This window comes from Cryptomeria japonica, chromosome 3 (genome assembly GCF_030272615.1).
Source record: "Cryptomeria japonica chromosome 3, Sugi_1.0, whole genome shotgun sequence".
NCBI classification, from domain to species: domain Eukaryota; kingdom Viridiplantae; phylum Streptophyta; class Pinopsida; order Cupressales; family Cupressaceae; genus Cryptomeria; species Cryptomeria japonica.
Window position 1 is genome coordinate 197,755,900 of NC_081407.1, and position 15,284 is coordinate 197,771,183.

The 15,284-nt window shown below is 35.5% G+C and overlaps 1 protein-coding gene across 3 annotated transcripts in view; it reads right to left on the reverse strand.

Annotated features, from left to right (window-relative positions):
* LOC131061591 (uncharacterized) overlaps positions 1 to 10,523 on the reverse strand; it is a 90,968-nt gene extending 80,445 nt beyond the window's left edge. The window contains exons 1-4 of one of the 3 annotated variants that reach the window (XM_057995360.2): positions 10,314 to 10,522; positions 10,018 to 10,184; positions 9,751 to 9,863; positions 7,703 to 7,781 (exon numbers count right to left, since the gene is read on the reverse strand). In XM_057995360.2, coding sequence (XP_057851343.2) covers positions 7,703 to 7,781; positions 9,751 to 9,863; positions 10,018 to 10,179 — 354 coding nt within the window. In that variant the 5' untranslated portion in view covers positions 10,180 to 10,184; positions 10,314 to 10,522. Of the gene's footprint in view, positions 1 to 7,702; positions 7,782 to 9,750; positions 9,864 to 10,017 lie in introns of all 3 variants that reach the window. The other 2 variants (XM_057995361.2, XM_059218156.1) reach the window with 2 other exon arrangements.
* Between the last annotated feature and the right edge of the window lie 4,761 nt (positions 10,524 to 15,284).

The window sequence follows — 15,284 nt, forward strand, 5'->3', positions numbered from 1 at the left end:
AAGTCAGTTTGCAAAACTGAATTGTTTAATGTACAAGACTGCCTGTGGACCCCATCTAATGAATTCAAAATGAGGGGACACAGGTCAGATATTTCCAACTACCGGATTGACCTGAATTGATGCCAAACAGTTGTAGGTAGTTGATAAAGTGGTTGGGGGGATAACTAAGGATTAAATAGGCATGGGTTAGAGCTGCCAAGTTCTAGAAGGCAGATCAGGATTGTTGGATGCAGTCAATCCTGGCCCTTGATTCAGAATTGTAAAATCTATAAAAGGCAGGATGCCTCTCATTGTAAAGGGTTTAGACACAAAGAAACAGGACTCGAACTCAGCTCGGACTAGGCTCCAGACTCGGCTAGACTCGGGAAAGTGAAAAACTCAAGAAATTTAGAGATTTTTAAAGATTTAAAACATGTTTCAGACACCCTTTATTGAATACACCTTAAAGACACAATAAGATCATCAAACTCGGCTCATTTGATTACATACACAAGTATACAGCAATCACATAAGCATAAACGCAAATTGTAGCTAAAGGAAATAACAAACATAGATATATAAATATTGTCAAATGTACAGAATATTACAAAACTCATGGAATAAAAAATCCATGTCATCATATGATCATCATCAAATGTTTCATACAAATACCAAAGGTAAATACAACTACAAGCCTATGGCTCAGAGGAGCCTGCACGGCAGTACCCTCCGGCCCCGACCCCCTGCGAAGGCGTCTAAGGCAGGTCCTAGATGATTGGACAACCATGGCCGCTCCCCGTGACACCATGCCATGCTCACCAACATCAGGAACATCCGTGTCACTATCTGCCTCTGAATCTCTTGTCTGTGCTTGTGCTCTCCGCTCCTCCTCTGCCATGGCTACAGTCTCAGCCTCTATATCTACCTGGTTGATCCAATCAGTGTCAGACTCGGAGGTTAAATTTTCCCTACTTCTATCGACACAGTTTCCCCCCATATTTTTCGAAAGGGGTTTGGGGGCAGCGCCCCCAAGGTGGGGTCAAGGGGCATCACCCCTTGCGCGCTCCCTATCGCGATACAGGGCAGGGTCGAGGGGCAGCGCCCCGCGAGGCCAAAAAAACTTATTATTTAATAAAGGCGTCAGGTGTTATTTTTCTATTGGCTGACATGTTGTAACTATAATTTTTCTCATTCTCAGGCGAAGGTTGTAGTGAACAAAGACAAGACCATTCATTTTTAAAAACCTTTTTAAAATGTTTTTTTTTGTCAAGGTACTTAACCCAGGTAGTAGCCGAGTTTGGGGCTCAGGACTCGCCGAGTTTGGCAAGTTTGAACCAAACTCGCCAGACTCAGACGAGTCTGAGTCCAAGTCCGAGTCCCAGAGACTCGGCGAGCATGACTCGAACTCGGACTCGCCGAGTTTAGGCGATTCATGGCAATTCTCGTTTCTATTAGAATAAGTTAGATTTTTTTAGAGGTAAAATCAGTTAGATTATTAGGAGTAGCATAGAACTGCTGAAGAAATTGTTGTAATGGCAGCTAAAATCAATATATGAACATTGATTCGGTGTTTGTTATTTTGGTTTTATTCTGTTTGCGTGGTTTTCTTCCAGCTTGTTAGAAAGTAGAGTTCAATGGTTTTAATGGCGAATTGTGGGGGGTATTTATTTGATGCATTTCAAGTTCACACCATTGGGGACCTGCTGATTGTAGGTCATCGTCCATGGTTCGTCTAAACCTCACATGTGCTTAGTTCAATCATATGTATTTGTTTTAGGCAGCGCCAAAGTTGGGTGCCTAGATGAGTATCTCCGGTCTAAAAATCCTTCATCCCCTTGGAGATTGCACTATTCTTGTCGAGTTGTGAGGGTGTCTCTAGCGAAACAAGAATCGTTTTTGTCGAAATCTATCTACCCGCTGCATTAGTTGTTCCTATCATTGCACTTAGGATCCCTAAACCCTTCTCTTTTGTTTTCATTTCACAATCTGAGAACCGCAGCGAACCAGCTTGTTGCAAACGTAAGTCCCCTTGTATTACCAGCAAAACACATCAAACCGTTGAGCTATCTTGCAATCATGACCTGACATTTGAAACCTTGAGGTTGTCCCCTTTGATCAACTTAAACAACATTAGGGATTCCTTACACAAGAGAGGATAGAATACTCAGCAAAACATTGCATTCTGCATTGGTCGGATAGAGTTGTAGCAATACGATTTTCACCACGTCAACACTACTTAGACTGATTTCAGGCCTGATTCCACACACTTCAAGTTTGTTTTTTCCCCTTTTTATCAACTTCTCCTCTTGCCTAATCAAATACCAATATTGTTCCTTCCTTTCTCAAGACATGGATCACAGTGACAAAATCATTACCTTACCGCCTGGCCATGGATTTGGGGAAATGAGGAATGTTTCCATGCCTTAGTCAGTTTTGCTAACTTCAACTTAGCCATTCTATTCGCCCCTACTATCATGTTGATCCTTGTTCAATTTAAAAAATCTCCCTATCCTCATCCATCAAGGCATCTTCATCATCACTTCACTTCAATTGACTGTTCATCACTTCTATGCTATGTCGTGAGGAAGTCCACCTGTTCGTTTGACTACCTATCACCTCCAAGACCCATACATTGACCTAACCAAGAAGTTGCACTGCATCCCCTAGCCAAGCCAAACAACTAAACTAAGACAACCTACAAGAAAAAAGTGGGGGTCCCCATTTGCAATGGGGTGATGTGTGAAAACATCACAATAGGCTAGATGGAACAACTTGAGGTGCCTTGTATGATCTCCCAAGTGGTGCTCCATAATGATGATGGGATGTTTGTGTAGAACCTTAAAGGAATCCACATGCACATTATGTAAACTACAATGATGATTAAGATAATGTTCCTAACCCTAGTAGGAGAGATCAATTTTATATCTAACATGATTGAGGGGTCTCAATCAGTATCTAATTGGTAAATGATATCTCTATTTCATTTCTTATTTACTTGGGATTAAAATCTAGGGCAAAAACTGGGGCATTTACAAAATTGAGAAATTTCACCGATTCCTATTGGATGTCCAAGGATGCAGATCATGTTCTATCATGAATCATCATTGTATATTATAAAGAACCTACATAGTGTATCCTCATGAAGTAGTAATTGACTTGGCACAATCTAGGGAGAACTTCAAAGGACCTTTCTTGAAGTGATATAAGATCAATTGCCAAAACCACAGTCAATAGCTTATAACAATAAGGTGCTTCAACAAGTTTTATCCATTGAAGACAATGCATAGCTCCAAATTATCCCAATTTTCTCAATGAAGGACAATTCCTCCAACTTATTCCACCATAGCAAAGGAATTGATTCTACTAGCTACTTTATGATTTGAAAAGAATCTTTTGCTGGCAAGTTTGTTTGCACTCCAGGAACATCCATTCATCTTCAAGAAAAACTATAGTTAATTGTTCAACCTGCAGACCATAGAGCCATAATTCCTGAGCTGAATACAACTGCTGCATTTTTATACTTCGTTTTCATTTCAATATGGTACTGAGATAAAGGAATAGATGAATTTTCTCACAAATTTTATTTTTTATCTTACTAGAATAGGGAAATAGATGAATATGCTCACAGGTTTTTCCCCTTTCTCAGCTGTAACTTCTTCCCAAAGGTTTCTCAACAACGCCAAATGACAAGGATGTTCTAGTGGTTGAGTAAGTTTTCAGCTAAATCTTCATTGCCATTCTCATACTTTTTAAAACTCATTCAAGCACTCATCCTCACCAACTATTTCATTAATTGGACTATTTGCTTCCATTCAAAAACATTCAAGTTCCAAGACATGTCATCCAAAACTTTCTTCATAGAGGTCAACATACATTGCTCTTCTGGAGATTCTTCGATGAAGGCTAATAGACTCTTGTCATTGCTAGTGCTTCTCCAACTAGGCCAAGAAACTAGCTCTAATACCACTGTCGTGAACCAAACCTGGAACTGATGAAAAGCAGAAAATAATGACTGCAAAAAGATTGAAAAGTTTGGAAAGCCTCTGAAATTTTATTTTTTTTTGATTTATCCTGGATGCTTAAATCTCTAGAAAAAACAAATCCAACCTGAACAAAGATGAAAAAAACCTTTAAGTATTCCATAAAACATTCCCAAACCAGTACATATAAAAAGCTTGCTGAGAAGATATGTATGCCAATTCGAGCAAAATCCAAGAGCAGTATGGGGGCCATATTTGGCTGTGAGCAGACTTCCAGGATTTGGCTCAGATTCTCCAGCCCAAAAACACACTTTCACTTGAGGCTTTAAGACCTTCTATAACTCCTGCAGGCAGTGAATCTGACTTCATGTTCTTTTTGCCACCTGCAGGATCAGTTTATTGTGATCAGTGTATTCCTATTGATATTTGTTGATGTGTTTTTTATGCACATGCAAACACAGAATAAAATACCCAAAAGTATCTTATCCTCTCTTGATCAAAGTCTCTCAAATGTTGAAGATTCTCGTAAGGATCACTTGAGAGTATTGCAATATGGATAAAGCAGGTATATGTACATTATAGAACCTTAAAATACCACAATTGTGTTCAAAATTCGTTGTCAATACTCAATATGCATTCATAATTCAGAATTCATTGTCAATACTCAATATGCATTCATAATTGAAAATACATTGTCAATATGCCAGCACTTGTTTGCATGTAGCTCATTGTCACTATGCCAGCACCATGCCTACAACTAAGCCAAACTCGGCCATATAAATGAGCTCCGGGAAACTTCCCGAAGGGTTACAAATGGGCTGACAGGGCAAGGTAAAAACTTAACTAATAAAAGGGGCCCGAAAGATTTTATTATTAAATTTGGGGCCATACAATAGTTAATTAAATTATTTAATTATATCGGGGACATTACACAATGGAAGTGGAATTCGCTCCCACTGAGAAGCAAAGGAAGTGAATTTCGCTCCAATCAAGGAGCAAAGGAGATTCTCTCACATTTAATCAAATTTTGCCTTTCATTACTTCAAGTGCATCAAATCAACCTTAAGAAAGGCTCAGAGTCAATTTCGCTCTCAACCAAGAGCAAAGGAAGCAATTTTCGCTCCCAATGAGGAGCAATGGAAATGAAAATCACTCCAAAGGGGAGGCAATGGAAATGATCTCCAAGGTGAAGTTCAACTCCCTTTTACCCATCAATTTTCATTCTACCAACTCAAGTGCATTGCATTATGCTCATGTAGGGCTCTAGAAGCAAATTCGCTCTCAACCAAGGGCAAAGGAAGTGGATTTCACTCCAACTACGGAGCAATGGAAATGATTTTCACCCTCAATCTTGAGCAATGGAAGTGATTTCAAAATGCATCCTTTAGCTTCGTCGTAGCTCACACCCTAGGGTTTAGCTTTCATACATCAAAAGACCTCAGTACCTACCTTGAATGTGATTTGCTCTCAACCCGAGGCAATGGAAGAGAAATTCGCTATCAAAGGAGAGCAATGGAAGTGTTTTTCGCTCCTAGAGAGGAGCAATGGAAGTGACTCAAATCTGCCTTCTTCTCTCCATTACTTAGCCAAAATGATGATGCTTTTGGCTTCTTCTATGATCAAAATGATGCTAGAGGCTTCAAAACTCATTTATCTCCATCAAATATGCTCAAGAAATGCACATCGCTCTCAAGTAAGGGCAATGGAAGAGGATTTCGCTCCAACTAGGGAGCAAAGGAAGTTGCATCCTCAACCATCTCAATTAAAGATCATTGATCATTCCTTGCATTCCTTACTCAAAAAAGACATCTCATAATGATTAGAGGTAAATTTAGTGACTTGAAAGGCTTGAAGAGGGATTTAGCTCCCAAAAGAGGGCAATGGAAGCGAAATTCGCTCCAACTAGGGAGCAATGGAAATTTTTAGATACTTAGTCAGATTATACTCCCTAGACCCACTTCTCACTGAAATATATTTGAGTCACCCGGATGATGAGGAAAACACCCGCATTGTTGATTATGCTTGATCTTAAGGGTTCCTCCATCAAACCTCTTTCTCACTATGCTCAATTTGACCTCTCCAATGCAAAGGTTAATAGCGAAAGACCCAAACTACTATCCTAGAAAGCAAAAAAAAAGTGGGGGTCCCCATTTGCAATGGGGTGATGTGTGAATACATCACAACAATATCTACCTAGCTGCAAGTAACTAACTGCATAACTAGAAAATGCATAACTCATGGGTTATTGACATAACAATTGATGAGTAACTGATGAATGTGTGAGGAAATAGTGACATATTCCTACAAAGTATTAGTTAGTATATTCCTCCATAATTGATCCAATCCTGCACAACTATATGGAAATGCTTATGCGTAACACATGGGTGGATGCTTTCGAGCTTCATAATATGTACTCTGAATCTGCTGCAAGCCTGCAACAGATGACTAATACCACCAAGGCTTGTTCCAATACAAATGGTCAATACCTATGTATTTGTTGAAGTCCACTGTTGATTTCATTTGTTTTCATATTAAGCTAGTAAGATGTGGCTTAGATTGGAGTTCTCGTGGTGCCTGAACTGGAGTGGTAACAATAAGGAAAAAGATAGTTATCTGCAAACTGCAAGAAGTGAGCTGGCTGGAGTACAAAGCATATTGCATTTGTAATTAACTTATAGAAAATCACGAAAAACAAGTAGAGAACGCTTAAAGACTTGGATTTTTTGTCCAATCCCAGAAAGTGTCTGGAATGATTGTATCTTATCTATGATGTATAGATACCAACTGGTCTATATCTGTTGACTTTTTAGCTCAGTACAGAACTTTTGCACAGATCCAGTCTGAACGTGCAAGTAGTTCAAGCTATCTCTATTTTGTAATTCATTTTAGTAATTCAAGTGAATCTTTTGTTTCGTTAATTAGGATTAATAAAGCAAAGAGAATCACTAATGACTTAGATTTTTTATTCCAAGTCATCTCCTGCATGAGATAAGGTTGCTTTCTTTTTTGAGAGATAAGAATGCTAATTTTGGAAAATTAGGTTTTAGCTAAATAGTATAAAGATTAATGAAAGATAGAAGTTTAGTACCTCAGTACAATGTAAAAATTCCATGTGCTGTAGTTGACAGTTGTGGAGGTTTCCTTGCAAGCTTAACAGAATGCAAAGCTGATCTCAAGGCGCAATTGTTGCATACTTATGTTCATTTCAACAGTTTGAATTTCAATGATTTGTGTGATTAATTTAATATTTATTTTAGCATTAAAAAATTAGTTACTGTAATTGGAATTTTGATAAAATCTTGGTCTTGTCTTCAAGAATGGATAATCTCATAAACAAGGTTTAGACTTTAGAGAAGAACAGGATGGGTTTATAATAAAAGAAAACCCAATATCGATTTCCCTAGAAGACTTTATTTTAAGGATGTGAATAAATGTTCTAGGTCAGGAACCTGATTTGAGTTACTAAATCAGGAACTGAGCTAATTCTACTAAACATGCACTGTAAGGTGACACTAAAACTGTTTATTCCGATCCCAACTGGGGCTTGTCAAAAAAAAAAAAATTGAAAACATTGAGAACAATAAAAATATTATTCTACTCTATGAAGAATTACAATAAACCACACTCTCAATTGCTTTCTTCTCATAAATTGCCAAATTAGCAACATGAGAGCAAAAAACTAAAGTGAGTATCAAAAACATAAAATATGAAGGGAATGCCAAGAAAGAATCAAATGGGTAGACCTGTGCCAGTAAGCGTGCAACTCCTAGAAGTCCCTTTTGAAAATCCACTCCTTCAGTGGCCTTTTTTCCAGCTTTTAAGCTGTGAAAATAAAGAATTTAACAATATAAGCAAAAACCCAGAAAAAAGAAAAGAAAAACTGTCTACTTGATCATAGGTTCAAAAACAAGAACTTGGTTTATATTACCTTGAAAAAATCCAGAAAAGCATTCTTTGGCAAATAATGAAACATCCAGATGAAGCAAGCACAAAACATAAGTCAAATAGACTTATATGTAAGCATAAGTGATTCACACAGTTGCCTTTGAGCAAAGGTATACTATTACACAACAAAATGTTGAGAATAGGAACATCTCTATCATCATTATCCTCCATAGTTGTGTCAATCAATTACTTAACAGACATTATTGTGTGTCTTACAGGTTGTGAGCTCATATCATTGTAGGATATTTTGAACTTATAGATTGTATCTTATACATTAAACTTTTTCATTGTAACATGAAAAGAGGTGATTCACTGCAATCAAGGGTTTCAAAATCTGCAGACTTAAAACATGGGTTTAAGGATCTGGTATGTCTTCTGTTATTTACAATGCTATCAGTGTTTTTTGTCAATAAGAATATGAATCGTCACTAAAAAATTAATCTATGCTATACATGGGCTGTTATGAAGTAGAATTCAGGATAATACAACTAGGGAGTCTTCAATGTCTTTGGTTGTTTGAAATCAAAAAAGTCGTGCAATTCAAGTTAAACAACAACCTAAAGATTGCATGAATTGTAGCTTCAAACTTTCACTGCAATCATCTTTGAAAGAAAAACGTGATCTTATCAATGAGGAGCATCAGTTGGCTTTCATTAAGTTAATTGCAATGATGAGCTATTAATATTTTCCTGTATTTGATGATATTTAAATAGGAACAATACGACCAAGAATTCTTCTACCTGCAGAGATATTAATCTGGATTCTGATTTGGTCTCTAATACATAAGCTGTACACTAATTTTGCATTGCAGATTACATCGAATGTGTAAAGATGTTACCTTCAAGCAGTATTAATGCAGGCAGCAAGTTGAGTATGGGTTTCAGATATTGTATTAAAAACAAAAATCATTTGTGTTTCTCTAATTGACTGAAAGTTGTAATATAGTCTCATTTCCTCCTGCAAATGTGTCCATGCATATTCGATGTGTTAAATTCAACCTTAACTTTCATGATTATTTATAAGTATTCTAAGGTCACACGGCTGAACATTTAGCTTGTAGAAGATTATGTCAACATCTTGGATGCCCTCTTCAGTTGGATAGTTTAATTTGTCCTTCAAATCCAAACATAAATTCTAAGTAGTTGCTTGTTCTCAATCCATCAAAGCATGGTCTGAAAATAATGGTTTTAAGCGTGTCAACATGCTTTGATTTTATTCCAAAATGAAAAAATAAAAGTAACAGCCACTCCTTCACCATCTTCCTTGAATAAGTTGTTCCAAAAGTGTGTTTTAGTTTGCGACCATAATTGTGTTAAATAACAAACACAAACTCAAATCAACTACAAAATGTTAACTATCCTCCTCAAAATTTGTTGTGAAAGTGTAAATTTAAACTCTCGTTTATGCTCAAAGGAAGAAATGTCATTGTAAGCAACCATGTGAATCCTGGATTCTAATATATTTCACCGTAACAGCTTTTGCAGGAAAGAAAAGAGTGGAAAGGAAAAAACGGGACATCCATAAGTACCTCCATAATCCTAGAAATAACATTTGAATAGAAAAATAGGATAGAGAATCACACAGTGAAATGGGTCCAACGCACTGTGGACACATTCCTGTGTAAAATATTACTCAGCTTTGTCCCATGAAATATCACCACAATTACAAGGCACGGACATCACTACAATATGTATAGATCCACTGGTAATTGGGCACATCACATGGCTATCATAACACATATTCTCCAGTTTAAAAGAAACATAGTTGCAAGAATGGTAGTAATAACCACAGCTAAGATGTCACGATAGCAATAAATAGCATTAGCATGAAACAGAGCAGACCTCACCTCTCCAAAAGACTAATTGCTTGAGTGGGCGTGTTTCCTCTGATAATAGGGAAATGCTTTTTCAGAATTATTTTGAGGTTTGCAAGGTGAAAGAGCTTCAGGTCTCTCCTCACCTACATCCAACACACATGAAGAAATTGAGCTTCATATTCTAAACAAAACCATTTTCCAAATTGTTCTTGAACATGCCCATACCCGTTTCTGGTAAAAATAAACCCTAAAACTCTAATATAGCTAGTAGCCGGCTGTTTAAATTATTGTTATGACCTTCGAGAGAGATATGTAGTATAGGCAGCGGCGGTGCTGGTTCTTGCTTTTGTACATAACTCTCTCAAACATTTCACTCTCCCTGCGGAGGTGTTGGAGCTGCTCCTTCAATCGCGCCTGGTGTTCTCCAACTTCATCTCGTTTTACTGTTTTGGGAGCCATTAATACTGTACAACAAATTTGATTTCTATAATTTTATGAAAAAATTCTAAATTGGATGGTTTCTCGAATTAGATACATTCATTTCTCGCTCTTTTCAGGATTTGGGTATTAAAATGATAGTTGGCGGCGATTACTGTCACAGTCAGAGCGATCTGAGAGGTTTTGAATCGACCCTCACTGGCAATATCAATGATTACCCGAACGTTTGAAATTAATTGGCATACCATAAAACTCAAAATTTATAGTTTATTTGATTTTAAATGCATCACGCTGATCGATCATCTTTTTTAGCCCTTACCCCCGAATCGTTATCTTCACAGGTTCTTGAATCTTTATGAGGTTTTTCATTTTGTGTCGTGATAAATATATTTGTTTGATTAAAGTTTGCTATAAATATTTTAATTAGTAATTAGATTATGTTTAATGGCATCTTTTTAATTTTCTCATTAGAATGGATTTCGGTTATAATCAAATAAATTTATTGGAAATCATTTCAAATATAGATTCAGAAGTTTGATTTTTAAAGATTTTTTTAGATATTTTATTGAAATGATCCTCACTTTGCTTATAGAAAAATACATGTATAATTTTTTTTTTGCCATACATTTTTATATTTGAAGTGAAAATGATGGGAATATTCATATATTTGACAAACTTTTTATTCTTGACATTGTCGTGAAGGCGATTTTCTTAGAGTCGATGTTTTCAAAGTATATAATGTCGCTTTTATTATAGTTAGACTTTGTGATTTATGGATTATTAGTGCTCTAGCCGTTTTTGGTGGGATTTGTCAGTGGCCACCACATGTGACAAGAGAATTCGAAGCTTTTCTTTATTTTTTGTTCCATGTAGGTCCAATGTAACATTGAAACTTAATGACAAAAAATGCAAGTAGATTCAATGGCTTGCTTTAGTTTTTATACACAATAATAATCACTTTACCAAGCGTGTTTTTGGTGAGTCCAACTACAACCCACAAATTTATATTTGGCATATGTCTTGCCCAATGCACAATAACACATTTGTTTGGAGTTGTTTGTTATCTAAATATGAATTACTATGCCCTTTTCTCTTTATAATGTAGTGTGTTACTAATGTGGATAATGCTTAACATTTTGTTATTATGTGTTTCAACCAAATCGTGTGTTTCAACCAAATCATTTGTTGCAAACAAATGTATGGACGAACAAAATGTATCTATTGCATTCGCAAATAGGTTGTAATTGGTACATGACATGAATAATTTTCAATATATCTGTGTTTCCTAAACATTCCTTATATTTTTAAAATGGTTATGAAATTTGGTTTAGGCAAGTTCATCCCCATGTTGTTAGAAAGTTGCGCCTAGTGTGACAACTTTTTGAAAGCTTCTATTGAGTGTTGCTCCATATGACAATCCAACATATATTAAAATGTCATATGCTAGTGGCAAATGCCCTAGGTCAACAACAAGCACAATAGAGTGTCCATCAAATGGGCATAGATTGTAATATGGGGATGTTTCACACAACTTAAATTGAAAAATTGTTCTAAAAACCTTCATCTAATGAAGCTCATTTGTCCCTTTGAAGACGATGGCTCCATGTATACTTCAGGAGGAGGCATCCTTGGTCCACCTGACTTGGCAATTTGAGCAACTATAACTTCTTTATCTATCTCCATTTCTTCATCATCATCAAAATTTCATGGATCTCAACTTGTTATGTCTATGAGGGAGGTGGTTGGCTCTAAGATGATTTAGTAGTAGTAGTTGGACCCTTTCCTCCTTCTTGTGTTCCCTCACCTAGGGTCAATCCTACTGCTGGTCTCAGAGGTGTCACAACTGCTTGAGCTACTACTGTCAAACCTATTGTTACTCTTGCTTATGTTACCTTCTTGAGGTATTGGCACCTATGCATTGTCTCACCTAACTTTTGTTGTATATTTGTGTCTTCCTCTTGGGTCATCAGAGCTTCCTTAACACTCAGTTGGTCTTGTTTGTTCTTATCCTTACTCCTACTATACTTGGTTATTTTGGATTATGGATTGTTAGTTGGCTTCTCTTTGTTCCTATTCTTACTTCACACTTTTAGAAGCCTAAGGTTAATCCATTGTAAGCTTCTATTTACCACCTAAGCTTACACCACATCAATATTTGTGTCTTCTTTTTTTGGCCATCTAATTCGAGCGAGGGGCCTTTGAGACACCCTATGTTCTTCATAAACAGGATCGAGGATCTCACCATCATCAAAGAACTTGTCATGAATGTCCTCCTTTATACCAAAAGCTTTCATTTAGAAGGTCATTAGTCTGCAATGCCTTCTCTTCCTAGATTCAAATTTGTCTGGCATCCCAACCTAAAAATCTTCTAAAGTAAGCTTATAACTCAAAAATGTATTGGACATTAGGGATTTGAGTTTGCCCATTGGGTCATAGAATGGCCTTTTAGATTTGTATTATATTATGTTAAGGGCCTACAACTCAAAGACCTCTGACCTAGTTGTTTGTGAGCTAGGGCACTCATTGAACCCTAACTTGAATGATAATCCCACCCTGGGTTTGCACTTCAAAGTCATTTATGCCTACACTTCTACAATCTATAAAGAGAATTTCAAAAGAATAATTTTGTCACTGCAATATCAAGGAAGGAGGAAAGGGTGGTCATAAACACCACTTACTCTAATATATGTTGACTTGGGGTTTTCAAGAAACCAAATCCCCCGCGTCTCTACCAATTGCATTGCTTCTTTGGATAACCCATATCAAACATTGTTTATCAATTTCTTAACTACTACATAAAGGAAGGCAACATTTGTTAGAATATTTAATCTTTACTTGGCTTAGGTTTATTTGTATTTAGTTTGGGATATTCCTTTGAAATCCCTACATGTAATTTATCCTCTAGTACATGTGTGGGGACAAGTCATTTCTTTTATTTTCCTTTATTAAGGAATATTAGTTTATCCTCCTTAAGAGGATGTTGACACATTGCACGCACATATTATGAATGGTGGCATTCATAGATTTGGGAGTTACTTTGTATCTCCTCTTCTCATCTATATTTAAGAGATTCTTCTCCTCTCATTCTTCATTTTTGGATATCATTGTAATGAGCTTCTTGCTCTATCTCTCTCTTTCTTTTCTCTTTAGGCATAATACATAAGGAGATTTTCTTTGCTTTTCCCCTTTCAAAAGCTCTCGTGTCTCCTCTTCAAATTTTGGGTGATTTCTCTCAAGTTGCTCTCTACTTTGCTAACATTACTTCAATCAACATACTTACTTGGATTTATATTTCATTTTCTTGCTCTTGTATTTCCTTTCATGGTATTAGAGCAGGTTACTAATCCTTGTTTAAGTGGAAGTTGATGAAGGTTACCAATTTTTTTGGGAGCTCACCTTTCTTGGAGGCACTGTTTGAGAGAAGAGAAGAAGTTTGTTCTCTAACCTGTTTTGTGCAGGTTTTGATTTTAATTTTTTTATAAAAAAACTTGCTAACAAGTTTGCATGCAGGATTAATCCATCTAGAGGAAAGTTTATTCTCTTTTAGTTTTGGAAGGCTTGCCACCAAAACTGTGTTGCTAACTTTCTTTCCTGCATACTTCAGTTTATATTTGTTTTGGAAGGCTTGCCGCCAAAACTGGTTTATCATTGAGTTGCATTTGTGATTTTCTTGTAGGTTCTAACATTTCTCATTTTGCAATTTTTCCAAAAGTTTTATATTTATATCATATTCTTTAGTCAATCTTTTCATACTAACATATTTTGTATTACACTTTTTTTTTTCCTGTTTTCTGTTTACTGTAGAAATCGTTTTCAAATAAATTTTTCGCCTTTGTTGTTTATATTTTCATTACAGATCTAATCAATATCAGAAATTTAAATTTCTATTCCTTACGTAGTCATTTGGAAAAAAATTGTTTCTGCTCATTGATCGTAACGCTTCTTTTGTGTAACGCTTTTCATAGTAATCTCATACTCCTTTCTTCATTACCTGACCTTATTGTCTTTGTGGATTATTTGTTCTGTAATGTCCTTATGGTTTAAAATTTAAAAGTTTCTTAATTCCTCTGTTGTAATGCCTCTGCTGGCATCATATCAGACCTGCCCCTCTTGTCTATGTCTGCTCACTATCCATTTTTTTATTTACTAAGTATTTCTAACTTCTTTGTTGTGTAACGTCTACTATTATCATCTCAGTTTCTGCACCTACCTTTTGCATTCTATGTGCGTCGTCTCCTTATTCATTTCATTCATTTTTTATATTGCATCTATTTTTATTCCTTCCTTCATACGTTTCATGCATGCTTTAGTTTAGTTAATATAAAAGTTTTGTTCTAAAAGTTTTAGAAAGTTTATAATTTAAAGAACACGATTTTTTTTTTTAATAAGTTTTTAATATATAAAGTTCTTTAAATAAAGTTTTTTGTTACTTTTGCAAAAAAATTCTTAAAATTATAAATAGTTGTATTTTATTAAAGTTTTTTTTAATATAAATTTTGTTTAAAAGAATTAAAGTTTTTTAAATAAAAGTTTTAAGTTTTTTTTTTCAAAGTTTTTTAAAATTTAATTTTGTTATTAAAGATTTTAAAATAACATTTTTTGATAAATAATTTTTAAAAATTTGTTGTCTTTCAAGCTTATTTTTTAAATATGTCTACTTTAATTTTAGAAATTAAATTAAATAGCGCTAATTATCATTCATGGAAAATACATATTTCTTTTATTTTCCGTTTCAAGTACCTTTTGGATGATGTAATTGATAAAAGTTCAGAGTCCGCTACAACTGCTCCTCAAGCTGACCAAGATAGGTGGAAGGCTCAAAATGAGGAAGTACTTGGTTTAATTGATATTTCTATGGTTCCTAAATTGTATGTTCTTATTGGAAATTGTACAAAAGTGTATGAAGCATGAAATTTTTTTAAAACAACTTATGATAGCTCAAATGAATCCCGAAAAATTCAGCTTCAAGATCAACTCGAAGATGTCAGGTATATAGATTTTAAATGTATCGAAGAATTCTTATTAAAGTTTGATTCTATTAACAATCAATTAACTAGTTTAGGAGTTAAACTAGCTGATATACGTTTAATTCATCTTATTCTAAATAAATATCTTCCTCGTCAATT